At 32.5% G+C, this 19484-nt stretch overlaps 2 protein-coding genes across 2 annotated transcripts in view; one reads left to right on the forward strand and one right to left on the reverse strand.

Annotated features, from left to right (window-relative positions):
* The window catches only part of LOC126778000 (paired box protein Pax-5), a 66415-nt gene extending 65121 nt beyond the window's left edge, over positions 1 to 1294 (forward strand). Inside the window, exon 11 of the mRNA XM_050501374.1 lies at positions 616 to 1294. Within this exon, the coding sequence (XP_050357331.1) occupies position 616 (1 nt within the window). The 3' untranslated portion in view covers positions 617 to 1294. The remainder of the gene's footprint in view (positions 1 to 615) is intronic.
* Positions 1295 to 9472: 8178 nt separating this feature from the next.
* The window catches only part of LOC126777965 (muscle calcium channel subunit alpha-1-like), a 71476-nt gene continuing 61464 nt past the window's right edge, over positions 9473 to 19484 (reverse strand). The window contains exons 39-47 of the mRNA XM_050501315.1: positions 18570 to 18735; positions 17526 to 17622; positions 17208 to 17286; positions 15566 to 15664; positions 14477 to 14517; positions 13260 to 13336; positions 12091 to 12197; positions 10635 to 10698; positions 9473 to 10331 (exon numbers count right to left, since the gene is read on the reverse strand). Coding sequence (XP_050357272.1) covers positions 10260 to 10331; positions 10635 to 10698; positions 12091 to 12197; positions 13260 to 13336; positions 14477 to 14517; positions 15566 to 15664; positions 17208 to 17286; positions 17526 to 17622; positions 18570 to 18735 — 802 coding nt within the window. The 3' untranslated portion in view covers positions 9473 to 10259. The remainder of the gene's footprint in view (positions 10332 to 10634; positions 10699 to 12090; positions 12198 to 13259; positions 13337 to 14476; positions 14518 to 15565; positions 15665 to 17207; positions 17287 to 17525; positions 17623 to 18569; positions 18736 to 19484) is intronic.

A 19484-nucleotide genomic window follows, 5' to 3' on the forward strand; every position in this document is an offset into this window, starting at 1 on the left:
TAAGGGATACGCAGATTTGATTTAAAAAAATCATAATACATGCAATCAATATAAATAAAAAAATGAAGTTATACTATTATGTTTCTTAAATAAAAATTAAGTATATGTACTAATAAAGTCCTCCAGAACGATTTCGGCCACGGCGGTCAATCTCAAGAGAGATTAGCCAACTAGGCAGGAGATATTATAGTGCACAAGTGTGTGCGTAAACACAGGTGCACTCTCTATTCCTTTACTCTCATAATCCGATGTGACGGCAATCCGACACGACCGGAAAGAGTTGAGGCGCAGGACGGCTTTACGTGCTTTCCGAGGTACAGGAGTGAACACATTTCCAATGTACTAATATTATAAATGCGAAAGTAACTCTGTCTGTGAGTAACGGTTTCACGGCTACACCACTGAACTGATTTTGATAAAATATCAAGTCTTATCAAAATCAGTCTTAAATTCCAAAGAAAGTACATACCTTTTAAATATAACACCTATTGCGATGCCGCCGGCGAAAACTAACATACAATTTAAACAAAAGTAGTTTTAGTCGAAATAAAATTTGTTCTACTTGTATGTTACCTATAAATTATAATATTAAATGTAAATTTCATTTATTTCCAGATATCAACGGGCGCCGTGCGAGCAATAGCTGTCGGCAAGCCACAACGAAAATAAGTGATAATGGACACTACGTAAAATTGAATTGTGAGAATTTTAGTTAAAACATTATCCATTCCTTTAGAAAATCTCATTATATGTAGATAAATTAATTAATATGTACAATTCGATAATTTTTATTTTCGTTAATGTTGTTTATTTTCAGTTCGGTCAGTATCGCTTTTCTTTAGCTTTCTCAAAACTATAATCAAATCGAGCAATTCATTTATACTCATTATTTTTATTAAATGAACGAGAGAGCCAAAGTATCGATAATTCATCATTAAATGTAAGCTGTAAATAATATTGTAACAATTATAATGTACTTCATTTAATGTCAGAATTAGAATTAGGTCTATTGTTTCCCTTACCTCAAAATGGTTACATTTAGTGAATATTTTGTGTAAGAATCGTAATGTTTCATTTAATTATCTGTTTCGAAACTGTCTTAAGCACAATGGCGTTTTATTAGAGCCTCTCTATTACTGTTACTGTTCGTATAAGTTAATTTATTTTTTATATTGTTAATTAAGTACATAATTATGTATTTATATGCGTTCAGTGAAGCTTAAGTAAAGTAATATATTCAAAGTACTTAATGTTATAAAGGTTTTGAAATTACGATGAGATTATTTCTGTTTTTTTTTTTCTCTCTTTTTACTTTTTATAATTAGTTTCTAGTGCGGATCTGTATCGTCTGTGTTTTTATCATAGAAATGTAAAATTGTATGAATTATATGTTCAAATGTAGGAATTGTTTTAGTTTTAATTATATAACGTTCGAGATCTTATCGTTTCCGTCCATTTTTTATTTTTTATTTGTTTATCATACGTTTGTAAATAACGCCTTGTTTTGCTGTATAGCTACATATTATATGGTATGATTTTATTTCTCTCTCAATAACATACAGTTTAGAGGTATGCCAAAGACTTGTAGTGACGTCTTTACATGCAATCTTTGCTTCTAATGTAGATTATTTTACTAAAGCAATAATATTATCGCCAAAGATATCGTGGACTTTTCTTGGACATACTTCATTTAGACATGACCAACTTCATTTATATTAGTATGAAAAAACATAACATAAAAGTAAGTACAGAAATGAAAAAAAATAAAATTTAATTAAAATTTATTTCAAATTACATTTTCGAAAGTTATATTATAAAAATTACCTTGAAAAGTCCACTTTAAATGAATTTTCATTTATAAAATTTACATTTACGTTTCCTATTTATTTAATACTGTATTCTCTTTTGCTTTTTATCCTCAAAAGCATATCGATTTAAGTGATACGTTCCACGTCATAATAATAAGAAATATATGTAATAGTTTCATTTTATTTGTACTAAGTATATTTGTAAGGCAAACGCACCAGTACGAAATAAAGGCAAATGAGTTTTTTAAAAAATATATGTGTTTTTTTTTTCTTAATATATACTCGTCCTGGCTTTGTTCGAATAGAATAAGGGTCTATAGTGAAGGACAAACATAAAAAGAAAAATATTTTTGTTTAGTATGCCAGGAATTTTCTCTGGTGGGAGGATAAACATACAGACAATACTTTCTTCATTATGATAAAAGTGAAGTGAATGACGAAACTTTCCACACGATCTTTACTTTAACAAATTAAGCGTTTGTTTCTGTGATACTTGGCTGGATTTGAACCACCTTTGGTTACGATCCACGTGCCCAATGAGTTAACTCCGCTAAGTCTTCAATAAAACAATCAAGTTACATACATAATATATTAATACACATTAAATTATAAATATATTTTTACCTTTAAGTTTTTTCTTCAGATCAAAATTTATGGAGCATCGAATTGAAATCATTCTTCTTCATATTTACTTTACCATATAATATGATATATTAAAAAAACAGGATGGTCAGACAGACTTTGATTATACCATTTTATTTACTTCGTACCTATATAGCGTCGGCAACAAAATATACATAAATGTTATTTTATTAAAAACCAAAAAACTCGCTCGCACCTCTCGCTGTATGGGTTGGGTAAGATGTTAGGTATAATATGCTGTAATCTTTCTTGGTTTTCTTCTTCAGTGGTTTAGTAGTGAAAACGTAACAGACAAAGTTACTAATACTAGTATATGATGTAACACTATATCCTTTTTCTAATTTACGTCATGTTAAAAAAAACATTGCTGGTTATAAGCAAATAATATATAACCTCTTTCAATGACGTCTTAAGTATTTTTAATTCTAACGTCAAAATATGTAAAAATTGAAACAAAAACATTGAAAATATGAAATATAATCAATAGCCCAAACATTACTTACAATAAATAATTTAAAATATCAACATGAAATAAAATTGAAAACACTCAAAATGTCAATAATCAAACAATATAACAGAGAATATTAATATTCAATACTATGAATTCTAAAGATTGGATACTCAGTACTTGCAACCTCTCCTTAGCTTCAAGTGTATTTTTTAGTGATAAAGAAACTCAGACGAGTAAAATATACGTAACAGGTTCATCTTCCTCAAGAAACATACCGTCCAGACCTCTCCCTGTGAATATTGAAGCAAATGCTAAAGATGACAACGTTAAGGTATTCGAATTTTCCGAAGTAATCAAAGATCCTAATGATCCAAGTATAGTCAGTATTATTAAGGAAACATTTACCGAAGAAGCCCTAACTGAATCCGGTTCCCCTTATGATACACCTACTAAAAACAAATATAAGTATTGCAAGGAAATCATACAACCATACTCAAAGACTCCTAACCTCCCTAATGATTGCCCATCTTACCCGAAATGTAAGCCTGACTTGTGTAAGGGTGTGAATGATCAAGATCAAGAAGATTGTTTACAGCCAGATATTATCTACACAATGGACTCTGATAATAAAAAGACAACCTTCGACAATCCCAGTATCTCCTCTGACAAGTGTGAAGAAAAAGAAAAAAAGAGACCTTGCTGTGTTAAAAAGACACCGTGTAAACCAAAGCCTCCAGCTATTTGTGAGACTATCGATGAAAGTAATTTGAAAAAATGCATCTCAGCCTGTGTAAGAGAGAGCTTAAAGCTAGCTAAAAAAAGTAGCGCCGCTTGTTTAGATAAAGTTGAAAAAGTTATAGGTGTCAAGCAACCTAAGGACGGCGATGATAAGCCAACGTACTATGTCATGGACAAATGTAAGAGTCAATCTACAAGTGACTCTTCGACTACGAGTATTGAAAAAAATAATAGCATACAAAACATTCTTGAATCCCAAAGTCAAACAGTTGCGACGATTACATGCGCAATTAAAGGTTTCATGGGGACCGTGTATAACAAAACAAAAGAAGCAGTTAATATGATTAAAACAGAAAGCTGTAAGCATTTAGGTTTCTCCGAAGAGCCGGGATCAACAGTTAAAGAAAATAAGCCTAGTGATCACAAAACTAAAGACTGTAGCGGTACGGCTATAGAAATAAACCCTCAAACATTAAATGAAACAATTGAAGATCAAGCCATCACACCCGACGAGATTACTCAAAATTATAGCTTAGAAAAAATATTGGAACCAGCAAAAGATATAGTCGGTCAAGTTATTTCAGTTGTTTCTTCAACAGTATCCATCTTAAAAAACAGCAGCTTTGATGATATCATCGATTCTAAAATAAACAGAAGCTCGATTCACGATAATCCAGATGGTAAAACTACTCCTAGGAAAATTGCCCAAGATCACGAACCGGAAGCGCATTCCAGTGTGTTTACTATGCTAAAGGCGAAGATACTGTCTATTTTTGACATTCATCAAGAAACATGTCAAGATGAAGGCCATAACAGTGAAGATGATGACGAAAGGAGTGCGGAAAAATTATTTGATAAATTTTGTGAACAATAAATAATCAAAATTCCTTGTCCTAGCACATACTTACCTTTTACATAACTAATTTACAATTTCAAAATAAAAAAATATGTAACCAAAAATTGTTTTATTAATTAAAATTTCTAAATTAACATTTACTACAGTTGAATAAAACCAATGACATTGTATTGGTAAAGACAAATTTGCTGAGTGATGGTCTCCTCTCGACCGATGACCACGGCGACCACGCTCAAGGGAGACTAGACAACTGCGCGGGGCATATAATGTTCAAGCGTGTTATGTTTCAAAATCCAAAGAGGCGACAGCAATATTTTTTATACTTTACACAAAGGTTTTGCTGTTTAGAGAGCAGTTGCATAATTTTTAAAATGTAAGGAAACGTTTGTATGTGCTAATTTTAGTATAAAATTAGTGAGTTCATAGATTGGGAATGAAATTCAAGCCTTTGTCTATTTCTTTACAAACTAGAAAAATAAATAATCCTACTAATATTATAAACGTGAAAGTTTGTATGTGTGGATGGATGTTTGTTACTCTTTCACGCAAAAACTACTGAATGGATTTCAATTAAACTTTCCAATAATATAGCTTATACATCAGAATAACACATAGGCTACAATTTATAAAGATATTGTGTGAGCTGTCCAAAATATGACATTAAATGTCAAGTAACTAGGAAAAAACCTACCTTTCTGCGAGCTATTCTGGCGTGCGCTGCCATAAACGTTAGTTACACATAATTATGTTATGTATGATAGACATCATTTAGTTTAAATGCGCGATACTACGGGTGCGGTGTAGCGAGCGGTACGGCGCGGTTCGCCTCCGGCGGCGGTGGCGGGCGTTGCGACGCACTTGTGTGGGGGAAGAAGGCGCTCATCGCTGAGTGCGCGACCCGAACGCGGGCAGGAGCGTGAGGGCAGACATCGTTGACTGTTGTCTCCGTTTTGCGAATTTTCATGGTTATAGCGATTTTTTAAAAACGGATTGTACTTCAAGTAATATAGGCCCAAGATTAGGTATTGGCAGTTTTTTTTTTTGGTTAGGAGTTACACTTAAATAAGATACTTCATTTTTATTAAAATTAATAGATATAGGTTACTTACCTGTTCATTATACCGAATTCCTTCTTTTTTTTGTAAATTACAGAGGTTGTAGGTAGGTTAGTAATTGGTCCTTTTTTGGTTGATTTATAATATTGTAAATAACATGATGTATATCAATGCGAGTTACCGAACTAGGAAGGCACATTGTGAAGGCCACAATTTTAACTGGAGAAGCCAAGGGAGACAATGTTCTTATACCACGCATCCCAATCATACCCAATAACTTGCCATTCAATTTTAAACGCCTGCAGTTCCCGTTAAAAGTCGCATTTTCAATGACGATCAACAAATCGCAGGAGCAAACCTTAAAGGTAGCAGGCATACATTTAGGCACGCCATGTTTTTCTCACGGTCAGCTCTATGTGGCTTGCTCACGTGTTTCCAAAGCAAAAAATCTGCATGTTTATGCTGAAGGAAAAAAATCGTTAAATATAGTTTATAAGAGCATACTGCAGTAGCTAGATAACTATAGGCCCATGATCAGGGTTCTGCAGTGCCTAATTACCGTATATTTATTATATTGCCAATTTTCTTATATTAAAATATTGTCAAGCAGTTATATTTTTCAAATGCGACTCAAAAAATATTTATGTCATAATGTTAGTTCTTTTCTACGCCACGCTAATATAAGCTACTCCAAATACTAATCCTGCGTGGACGACGTCGCGGGCACCAGCTAGTAGGTAAATAAAGTTACTTTCGGCGTTTCTCTTCAAGTCAGAGATATGTTTCGAAGCGGTAGTAGTTCTTAATTCGATTATCAATTAGTTTGCTTCTACACTAAATAAAGTAATTTCAACTTCATTGTGTGGTATTAGGAGCTTGGTTATATCACTTAAGTTTATTTTATTCATACATAAGTACACCATCGTCACAATTATGTTACAGTAACAGCCTGTAAATGTCTCACTGCTGGGCTAATGCCTCCTCTCCCTTTTTGAGGAGAAAGTTTCGGAGCTTATTCCACCACGCCGCTCCAATGCGGGCTGATGGAACAATTGTGGCAGAATTTCAGTGAAATTAGACACATGCAAATTTCCTCACGATGTTTTCCTTCACCGAAAAGCACGAAATAAAACTTCAGTGGTTTGAACTTGCCCGGGTTTGAACCCACGATCATCGGTTAAGATTCACGCGTTCTTACCACTAGGCCATCTCGGGTTGATTTTATGAATTTATGTTATTACAATATGATAATTTTAAGGTTGTGTAACAGAGAAATCATCACTTAATTAAACAATATATGTCAATTTTTTATTATACAATTGTTATACAACGTTGATATAAGAGATTTTACAATACAACGAAAATAAGAGAAAAGGATGATACATATAGTGATACTGATTACATAATAGATAGTTAGAAGCTTATTAATAAATGATACCTAATGTTTCTTAAAGAGATGGCCCAGTGATTATTTAAACGTGAATCTTACTCGAAGATTGCTGAATCAAACCGGGTAAGAGTTACGTAATTTTTATATGCTTAATTTATATTGACAATTAATCAATCTCATAGTTCAACAATGACAAGATACTTACAATGCTTGTGTCGGATAAAAATCTGTCACTGACCTGAGTTGCAACAGTGTGGTGGGATAAACTCCAAACCTTACAAGGTGACGAGGCTCAGCATTACTTTACTTTTTAATAATATTTATATAATACAATATATTTAGATTTTCACATATCGTAAATTAAACTAATGTACTGGTTATGTTTAATTGCAAATACTCTTTGGATTTATTAAAAGTAAATCGATGTCAAAGTATTAAAAAAATATTGATGTCAATTTATTCTACGCTTTTCTTGCAATTCCTCTAACTATGTAAATTTTATTATTTAAAAAATAAATTTATATAATAAAAATGAACGTTATAAATCAAAATTATAATGAAGACCAAGAAGTGCAACGTTCCTCCTTTACCTGAACCGCCGCCCCCCGACCTTTGCAAGTTACAGCGAATCAGGCAAAAACAAAAAGCGGGTATTAAAATTTGTCCAGAAGTACCGATTGTACCTCCACCACCGCCACCGACTTGTCACGCTCTATGCATTGAAAAGATAAAAAATCCACCAATCACAATAACTAATCAGCGTGTAGTTTGTGTTGTAGAGAGAGTACCCACTGGTACTGCTAGGTGTGACGAAGTAGAAAGCCGTGCTGCAGCTCATCCTGATCGTCCCTGGCCTGGTTGCCTCCCACCCCCACCACTGCCTCCTCTTCCAGCAACTGATCTTTGTGAAGAACAGGAAAAGCAGCGACGTGTAGAAGAGTGCAAGGAAAGAATGAAACGTTATAAACTTTGATAATGGATGATTTAACTAATAAGAATATACCAAAAAGTTCAAACATAGATTCTATGATTGAAAAATTCTGTACGGAAATGAAGAAGCAGTCTGACAAAGACGTCGGATGTACGAGAAGGCTTACAGTCGAATCCCCGTATAAAGCTGTAACTACGGATTCTTCGTACGATATGGAACGGGATTTAACGGACTTGGAAAACTTGATAAGACGTCTACAAAACGAAATAGCTCACGTGTATAATGATAACGGTGGAACAATTGAAAATAATATTTCTGAAGAACCAATAATAAGTCATGATGAAGACCAGAATAAAGGAAATAAAAATAGTCATATTTATCATCTAGCCGTGAAAGATGGTATAAAAAAAGATGAGAATAAAAATGTCCCGCATAAAAGCTCTGAATTTGCTTCGTCGAGCAAAACACAACTTTACGAAACCTTTGCGTCTATAAGGCGGAACTTTTCCTTACTTTGGGACGAAGGAAAGATATATGAAGATGAAATCGTAGTTAAAAAAGATGAAAATTGATGTTTCTGTTCGAAATTCTATCCCATATGTCATTAAAGCATCTGAAGCCTTATTTATAAACGTTATTTAGCTTTTAGTTTAACACTGATTTTACTCTTTCTATCATTATTGATTTGACATCCAAAAGAAGAAGACAAAGCATTGTTTGACTAATTCACCTGATGCTACTTTTATAACTAAAGTCGATATAATTAAATTCGATTTCATTTTATTAATTTATTATTGGTAGTAGTAACAGCCTGTGAATGTCCCACTGCTGGGCTAAGGCCTCCTCTCCTTTTTTTAAGAAGGAGGTTAGGAGCTTACCTCTCCACGCTGCTCCAATGCGGTTTGGTGGAATATACATGTGACAGAATTTCAATGAAATTAGATACATGCAGGTTTCCTCAGGATGTTTTCCTTCAACGTCAAGCACGAGATGAATTATAATTACAAATTAAGCACATGAAAATTCAGTGGTGCTTGCCCGGGTTGGAACCCACGGCTATCTCAGCTATTTTTAATAAACATATTATATATTTATTAAAGTCAATGATAAAATGAAACAATTATTTTCTTTCAAAGTGTATTGGTAATAACAAATTCGTATAATCCGTACAAAATACAACATTCAAATATATCTTTGATACATTAAATTTATAAATAAAATTTATAGAAGCAAGAGGCAATTTGACTAGATTAAACTCAATTTCGATTAACATGTTTATATGTATCTAATTATAAATAAACTTTTCTAATACACGTTTAAAAAATATCATAGAAATTATTATTAAGGAAAATCAAAAGAACGAGTTAATATTGGAAATCTCATTAGTGACTAGAAATAATAAAAATTGCTTACTTTTATTCTGATTACAAATCGAACAAAAGTTAAAAATAAATATTTCTATACATTATTTAACATACACAAATTATATCATAATTGCTTTAAAATAACACGTAAGAAGCAATTACGCTTAGCAAAATATAAGCATCATTTGAATACAATAAATATACAAAATATTTTATTTTTTTGGCACTATACGTATTAAAAAATTTAACAATTATAAAATTTCTATCATGTATTCAAATAATTAAGGCACGTTGCCACACTGTTTCCATTATATATTATATTATATATTTTATATTTTCTAAGCAATTTTATACTAAGTATTATATTTAACATAATATTCAAAGACATATTAAAGTTACAAATAGTGCCTTACAATTAATTATACATAATATAGTATGTAATAAACATGCTGAATATCAGAATGTATTTATATACTTAAGCATATGCTATTACATCGTATATAAGCAAGAGGCACGAGAGGGTTTATCTAAAGTTACTATTAATGATAAAATTTATGAAGATAACAAAATACGTATATAAGATATTTTGATACGGGAAGTTTACTGTTTAATTACTTCTTTTAAATGCTCCAATTTACTAAATAACAAATGTATATAACTGTGAATATGTAAACATACGTATGACGTACTTTGAAAAGTGGAATAGCTTATATAACGTGAGAAACAGATATTTGTGCTAAATGAAAAACTAATTCGAAATTCAAATGTCTACAACAACAAATTATACCCTAATCTAAGATTCAATTAACATTACATAAAATCAACCACAAAACTACAATATATATGTATATAATCGTCAGATTTTCTATATAACCAGACGTTTAAGCAAACTTAACAAATCCACAAAAATCTTTTCACCTCTAGCCGGAAGCCGAAGCGAAAAACCCTGACGGGTACAAACCTGTACGGTTGTCAAGCGTACAGGTGAAAACAGTGAACCGTATAAATATACAAAATTAGCCGCTTATTTCTTTCTGGGAGGGGGCTGGATCGCTGGCTGGTGGAAAGGGTGATACTGTCGTGACAGTATGCTCTCCTGGAAAATAATTCAATGTTAACTTTTTTATATAAAGCGTATCTATGGTAAATGCGCAAAATATTCTGCCAATATCATTTATATGTTATTTTTTTATTTTTTATTTTACATAATAATTCTTTATTTAAATTTTTTCTTTTGATATATTTATATTCTATACACCTCATGTATGATCATGTCAGTTTTAATGCATTTTGTCTCAGTATGTAGTGCTTTCGACCATCATTATCATCAGAAAAGAAAAAAAAAATTAAAAAGATAAACCCAAGGGTTTATAGGATAAAATTCGCCTTGATAACTTACCACATCATCAGGTCTTTGGGATCCGTTCATTTTTCGTTCTTGCAAAATGATTTGATTAGCGGCTCTGTAAAGCAAACACATCTATAGTGTTAATTACCAATACAGATTGGAGGCTCAATAAGTCATACATGATTACAATTCAACATTTCTTCTATAAAAATTAACCAAATGAAACTTAACTTTTAAAGTGGGGGATAATTGTAAACAGACATTAACAGTAACAGCCTGTTAATGTCCCACTGCTAAGGCCTCCTCTCCCTTTTGAGGAGAAAGTTTGGAGCTTATTCCACCACGCTGCTCCAATGCGGGTTGATAGAACACATGTGGCAGAATTTCAGTGAAATTAGACACGTGCAGGTGTCCTTACGATGATTTCCTTCACCGTCAAGCACGAGATGAATTATAAGCACAAATTAAGCACATGAAAATTCAGTGGTGCTTGAACGGGTTTGAACCCACGATCATCGGTTAAGATTCACGCGTTCTAAGCACTAGGCCATCTGTCTTTATAAAAGCTAATTCAAAATCACAGGTTCGTTCCATTTGTATTATATAGTTGTATTTTATTAAACTAACAAAATTTTATTAATCGTTGCCATTGTTGTTGCTTTAATCTTCATAAACGACGTTATTGGGAGAAATTTTAACTACAAGTAAATTAAAATGTTCTTAAGTGGACACGACGTAATCAATAGATTTTTTTTTCCAAGATCTCACTTCAGTACTCACCCGTGAAATTTTAACAAACGACTTATGGTAGTATACTATTTTGGTGCGTGTATACTTGAAATGTTATAATTTTTAAGGTCAATGTCGCATATCAGTTTATGACATTTCACGACCGTTATTTGTGTTGAGTTTCGAGTATTTTCTTATTGAGCCCTACTGGTACCTCTTTAGAAAAATTATTAAAAACTCACTACGTATCTCAGTCTTGTAATGATGTAAATTCACTTGCATTGACTCGCTATTTTGATACTTGTATACATGAAAAGCTATAATATTTTGATCAATATCGCACATAAAGGTTAAAAATTTACGATCACGTTCGATGATATTCGAAATTGTTCTTACGGATTCGCTTTATTTATTATGATTATATATATTACTGGTGGTAGAGCTTTGTGCAAGCTCTACACTGCTGGGTAGGTACCACCCATTCATCAGTTATTCTACCGCAAAGCAGCAGTACTTGTCATTGTTGTGTTCCGGTTTGAAGGGTGAGTGAGCCAGTGTAATTACAGGCACAAGGGACATAAAATCTTAGTTCCCAAGGTTGGTGGCGCATAGGCTATATAAGCGATGGTTGACATTTCTTACAATGCTAATGTCTAAGGGCGTTTGGTGACCACTTACCATCAGGTGGTCCATATGCTCTAACACCTTCCTATTCTATAAAAAAATATATGAGCAAAAGTGATTATCTAAATGTGTTATATAATGGTGAGTATCGTACGTGTCCATCTCCTCCTGTGTGAGGTCGAGCGCCTCCTGCATCTCGCGTGAGGTGCTCTGGATGAACTCCTTGTCACAATACTTGCCCAGGCCTTGCTCCGTTAGTACCTTAATATATAAAAAAAGACACTTTAAAATTGAACCGAATGCTACACCTGTTCTCATTTTTAAATTTACATTCAAAAGATTATAATTATACTAATGTTAGTTCGTAATAATTAATTATTCTTCCACCAAACAGCCATACTTTGTTTTGTTGTGTTACAGTTTGAAGGATAATTGAACCAAAGTAATCAGACATAAGGGCCATCTCAGTTCCCAAGGTAGGTGATGCATTGGCGATGTATTAGTTAATATTCCATATTCTTCCCAGGTAGCTCATTTGCCAGTCTGCCTTATTATTTAAATTAAAAAAAAAAATGTGCGGTCGGGGTCCCCCGTCAGGAACGAAGTTCTCTGCGATATTTTTTCAACCCAACACTTGTTTTAAAATGTTGTTTTTTATTGATTATATTACTGTATTTTTGTCACACCAAAAAGGAGATAGTTTTCTTTAAAATGTCAAATATTTGCATTAATCTAAGAAAGCATTAATATTACCTGTATAATATAATATTAACCTACTAGAAAAAGAGGCAAGCTGTTTTAGTCTCTTGTTTATTTATTTAGTCTCTTGGTAGTTTAGATTACCTTTACATATTTATTTTATATTAATGAATTTTGCTAGTTATACAAGATAAAAAGGAAGCACCATCTATCACATACGATATACAGTTATTAAGAAAGATCGTGCTATAATAACGTAGTACAAATTATTGCCGTCAGAAATATAATGATATTATTCAATTTTATAAAGGTTCAAAAACGTTATACATTTAACCATGACTTCCTATTTTGGTCATATCTTATCTTATTTTGGTCATTTTTTTAAATTTGAATGTATGCTTTTATCATTTTAACTAATTTCACTATTGTTTAAACATCAACCGTTTAAAACAGAAAGAGACAGTAATAATGAGAAAGAGGTAGGCATAACTATTTCGTTACGCGACATTTTCATCTCACGCTACTGTAAGCCTTCTGTAAGCTTCTTCTTCTTTCTTCTTACTGTAAGCGTAAAAGAAATTCGTTTTAAAAAATCATAAAAAATATATTGTATTCCAAACTTACACGGGTAATCAGGTTCTCCGCTGGATTCTCTACACAATAAGGCACGTTGTTCGTATGTCTTGGCGCTCTGTCACGATCTAAACATACGAATTTTAAATTTTAATCTATTTGATCATAACTCTGTATCGTAGTATGTTAATATCCTGTACAAACAAAACCTTAATCGTGCAATGTCTATTCAGCAAACACTATACATTCAACCAATCTTAACTTCCACAGCTGTACAATGTTTTGGGATCTGATATGAAGCCTTACATAAAATGGGGTAATTCTTTAAGGATTTTTTTACAAGTATGTACCGATAAATTATTAGTATATATTAATGAGCTTATAGAAATTGTACAATATAATTTGCTATTCTACTTAGACAGAAAGATATTATATTTAGATAAAATATTATTATATACTAAGAATAAAATATCATTATGTACGCAAAAAAAAGGAAAATATATATTTAACAAAAGATGTGACGTAACAAACGTGACGACTATTCGTTACTAGCTCCATCTATTGAACATTGATGGTTCTAACTCTACCTACAATAAAGCACAAAGTATCGACTCAATGACGGTGCATGAACGCATATAAAACAAACAAAAGTAAGTTATTTTGATATATATTTGTGATTTTTGTTAACCTACTAAAGTCAGGCCATGTACGGGCTTCGAGGTTTTACGACTCTGGTGTTTCTCTATTGGTCTCGTCTATCAGGTCATTATTTTTTTACCACTAAGATCTCGGCTTTATATTACTAAATTATATATAAAAAGTTATAGTGGGGCTCTCCCTAACTGATCAAAGTCAGTCTGAGTACGGACTGCGAGATTTTCCTTATTACCTAGGCAAGATCTTTTAGGCCTATTTCATGTATCAAATCTCAATTAACTGACAAGCTATAAAAAGTCAAGTTTTCATAATCATACGATATTAGAGCGACATTAGAGCTATTATCGTGCCCTAAATTAATATTAGTATTATTCTTATTATTATAAATAAAACTAATTATTAATTTAATTTAAAGGAAACAATTGCTAAGCTATATATTTATATATATTTAAATGCGAGAAGCGATAATAAATAAAATGCGAAGCTATTAACACATTTAAATTCCGAACAGCAGCATTTCTAGAAGTAAATTAATGTATTGTAAATTATATAAGTAAATTATTGAAATAATAACGTTATAGCACAGTCACAACACACTAAAACGGACTTACAGCTGTTTCTCATACTCTGCATTAAATCATTGGACGTTTTTCTGCAAACGTTAATAATGTTGACTATCTTTACACTGATGCCAATAAAAAATACAAAACTAACCACTACTCGCAAAGTGATCAAAGTCAAAACCTTAAAACTATTTCTAAGACTATTAACTATCATATGCAACGTAATTTACAAAAGTAATTCTAAAAAGAACACTACTAACGCCATCTAGTGAAAGTTTGAGAAAATAATATGAGAGACTTCAAATATTCAAGCCGCTAACTTTTACGAGTTGTCATTTAAATGTTTAAGATGGCGCTGTTGTCATATTTAATCTCTCATACTTAAAAATGTGGAACAGTATGTAATTGGCTATTTGTCTGTATATCATTTACGAACCAGTGTATGCAATGGAATGGAATTTCGCATAGACCACAATTATAACGTAGATAAGGAGGTGGTTACTTAAATATTATTAAATAAATAGTATTTATTATGCCTAGCGAAGCGATAACGATACAGGAAAGGTACATTTGTTTCAAAACATGGCATCAACATAAAGATCATCAAATTTTAATGTGCCATGATGTGATTGAAATAAACACATAACAACGACAACATAAAAGTTATAATCAAATACAATATTAAAACTATGAAATCAATTTAATGAAAGAAAAATAATATATAATATAAATTCTATACAATTTTATAATTTTGACCAAATAAAAAAAATTTGCAAATAATGATTATGGGCACAACATAATAATAAATAAAATTATATAATAATTATTACACTCATTTTTTTTACATTAATTAAAATTTTGCTATCGTTTTTCATGGTAAGGGGTTAAAAAAGATAGCAAGTCTATTAGTCCCGTTGGCTCAGTAGATATGACTCTTTAACTTCAGAAATCAAGAGCATTACTGACTTAAACAAGTGCTAAATTTACAAAACTCCTCGGTGGCAAAAAAAACGAAGCCTGATTAAAAAAAATAACTCCAAAATTTTGCCACAGGGTAAGTACATTGTATATATTTGATAAATTGTGTAAAAAAATCCAAAAACGACACCAAAAATACTAAAAATTAATTATACTCACTCGATAGCTTTGAATATCTTCTCGGAGTCTTTTCCGTGGAGTAGAGGCTGCATAGCAATCTCTTCTTCAACTTCACTTTGATTACCGTCCTCGTATTTACTTCAAACAGATAGTAACATTAGTGTAATGATCTAAAGTACATTTAAGCCTGAGGATTAATGATGTGTACGGCGCTGGTGTCGCAAAAGAAATCACGGTACGTTTTTGGTTTCAACGTTTTCGTTCTGGAAATTTCGACTTTCAGAACCAACCCCGTGGACGGCCGGAGATCAAAGTATTATTACTTTGATGAAAAGTGGATACTGTACGATAATCGGAAGCACTCGTCGCAATGGCTAAACCCTGGAGACCCAGCCAAATCCTGCCCTAAACGAAAATTGACTCAGATAAAGTTACTTGTGAGTGTTTGGTGGACTAGGGCCGGTGTCGTTCACAACAGCTTTCTAAAATCTGGCTTAACGATTACGGCAGATACCTATTGTCAGCATCTGCAAACCATGAACGAAGAACTAGCTGCTAAACAACCGAGATTGGTCAATCGCTCTAGGCCACGACAATCGCTCTGCTTCACGACAACGTAAGACCACACTGCACAACAAACAACCACTAAGTTAGATGAACTACAATTGGAATGTCTGCGACATCCACCGTACTCCCCTGACTTTGTTCCAACAGATTACCATTTTTTTCGGAATTTGGACAACTTCTTACAAAGAAAAAAATTCAACTCCGATGCGGCAGTCCAAACCGCCTTCAAAGAGTTTATTGATTCTCGCCCCCATGGTTTTTTTTAATAAAGGGATCAATGAACTACCTATGAGATGGCAAAAGTGCATAGATAACAACGGTGCATACTTTGATTAATTAAATATATTTTACAAAAAAAAAATTGACTGTATATTCCTCCCGTACAAAACGCCAATTTCATATGTAAGGACCTAATATTATATTAGCTCTCAGTTCAGGCTTACATCTCAACAAAGTTATATTACATAAGTCATAATTACATAAAAGTTTGACGCATAAACTACAAACATACAAATATTCGTTTCTATTTAACATCTTTTCTTTAAGAAACGCGATGTTAGCCATTTTTATTGTTATATATACGAGTTCGTTAATGTATATAATAATCACAATAAAAAACGTATATTATGAGTGACCTCTACTATTTTTTTGTATATAAAATAGGTAGGTGGATGTGCACCTGATGGTTAATGATCACAACCACTCATAGACATCGTTACAGTAAGAAACAATTACCATTCCTTACATCACCAATGCGCCACTACACTTTTTGAACTAAGATGATATATCAATTGTGCCTGCAGTATCACAAGGTAGAATATCTGATGAGGACGGGAATGCAACGCACTAGCACCAAATAAAGTACGCCCAGATATGTATACTATATATAATTATAGGCAAAAAGGACATAACATCTTAGTTCCCAAGGTTGGTGGCGTATTGACGATGTAAGCGATGGTTAACATTTCTTACAATACCATGTCTGTGGGCGTTGGCCACACACACTTGACCTATACTATATAAAAAAACACATTCATTTGTAATAACAAATGAATGTGTTTATAATAATATATATCTACAGAAAATAATATAAAATAACTATAAAAATCATTACTTCTCATCTTCTGGTATTTTTCCATCCATACCAAGCTCTCTCTGCATCATCCAACTCAAAGATTGTCCTTCTTTGGTGCCTGAATATATTAAAAAATCAATAAATTTTTTTTAAATAATGAATGTCAATACAATGACATCGATACAGTTAAGCAAAAAATTTTTTTTCATACAAGGAAATACAAAAAAGTTACCCAAAATCAAAAGCTTTTTGGCAATCAATAAATCGATGAACAAATCAATCTGTGTAAGTCGATTATTCTTTAATAAAATATAAATAAAATCAATTACATAAAGAGAAAATATAAGTTTTTCTCACCGTTTACGGTCTTCGGTTTATTAGGTGGCGGACGGTAGAAGCTCTCTCGACCCTTCTTGATACTCGTCCAAACCGCACCGAATAAAGTGTGGTTTCGCTATGACAAATATATACACATATATTAACAAAATAATGTCCCCCTGACAAATGTGGAGTTATTTATTTAATCATTCAAAACATCCAATATATGTAAAAATAATTCTAATACATAAAACAAATAAAATAAATAAAAAAAATAAAGTTAAATGCACTTCTAAACGTTACGACATTACAGATACAGTAGTTTACTAGAGCTTTAACCAAAAGAAATTACAAATAAAATATTAGATTAGTTAAAATAATAAATAGAAAAATAAAACTAACTTTAAGCAAATTTGTTTATATTACATAGTAAGATTATTCATTCAAGTGATAACATAGTGCACAAGTGTGTGCATACAGGTGCACTCATTATTTCCCTTATATCTAGCCACTTTTTAAAAAAAAAAGCATTGAGCGTTTCCGCCACGGGCATAGTGGAGATATATACAGTACAGTAACAGCCTGTTAATGTCCCACTGCTGGGTTACGGCCTCCTCTCCAGAGGTTGAGGAGAAGGTTTGGAGCTTATTCCACCACGCTGCTCCAATGCGGGTTGGTAGAATACACATGTGGCAGAATTTCAATGAAATTGGACACATGCAGGTTTCCTCACGATGCTTTCCTTCACCGTCAAGCACGAGATGAATTATAAACACAAATTAAGCACATAAATATTCAGTGGTGCTTGCCCGGGTTTGAACCCACGATCATCGGTTAAGATTCACGCGTGTTAACCACTAAGCCATCTCGTGTCGAGTAGATATAAGTTTTTCTCACCATAGGGCTTTTCAGCCCCATAGGGCTCGCCAATCTCCAAGACGCCTAGTGCGCCCTGAACATCAGAATACCCAATAAAAAACCAGCGGTACCCTCTCCGTCTTTTTGAGGACCACGGAATCGCTTGCTCATGCTACCTTGAGGAAATATATCAATCAAATATGAATATGTTAAGACAACTCTTACCCTGTGCATCGGCTCCACAACCTCAGCAACCACTTCATCGAGATTGCCAGATATCGCTCTCTTCAGCTCTGGTCCAGCTTCATGGAGCGTTCTGAGTCCAGCTTGTAATGTCATCTGGTTGTTCTGCACTGATGCAGCAGCCGCTTGCTCTTTACGTTTACGGAATCTGTTCACAGCATTTCTTATATCAAGACGAAATTCATTTATATCGTATTTAATTTTTAAATTCGCTTTATATTCGTGCTTTTGTGTCTTCGCTTTAAATATATGAGTTTTATTGGAGAAGTTGTTTTGATAATTGGGATAAAGTTTTAAGCGTAAGAGGTGAAAATTCAAGCAAATACAATTCCGAAAACATGTCTTCTCAATGTAACTCAAAAACTCACTAATGTTAGATAAGCGAATTGCTATGTCGGTCTGTACATGCAGATATTGCCAAAAAAAAAACAGTGATGTCACGCAAAATATAACAATCATTAGATCAGCTAAACTGTGCAGTTTTGAAGCGACTGTGAGAACAACAGATAAGCTGAACACGGAGAAAACATGCTTTGGAATTTAAAGGCATGCTTTGAGCGACTTCTGATAAAATGTCTTGCAAGAAAGCTAAATATAATAAATCATACAAACATTACAAGATTTGGTCTCTTTACAAAATATTAATGAAAAAAAAGTTGAAACAACATTTTAAATATAATTAATAATTTTCAAGATATAAGTACATATTATTACAAAATTCTCTAAGAATTTGTTTGACTTAAGAATTCTTAATAAAAGTTCTGATAAAACTTTTTTAGTTGCAACATTTAACGAAAACAGTTGATTATAATCGACATTTAAAATGATTGTATGATTTTTCAAAAAATATAAAATCGCTAAGAAAATATCTTTTTTTAAAAAAAAAAAGAAAATCTT

The sequence above is a fragment of the Nymphalis io genome, chromosome 24 (assembly GCF_905147045.1).
Source record: "Nymphalis io chromosome 24, ilAglIoxx1.1, whole genome shotgun sequence".
In the NCBI taxonomy this organism is placed as follows: Eukaryota; Metazoa; Arthropoda; class Insecta; order Lepidoptera; family Nymphalidae; genus Nymphalis; species Nymphalis io.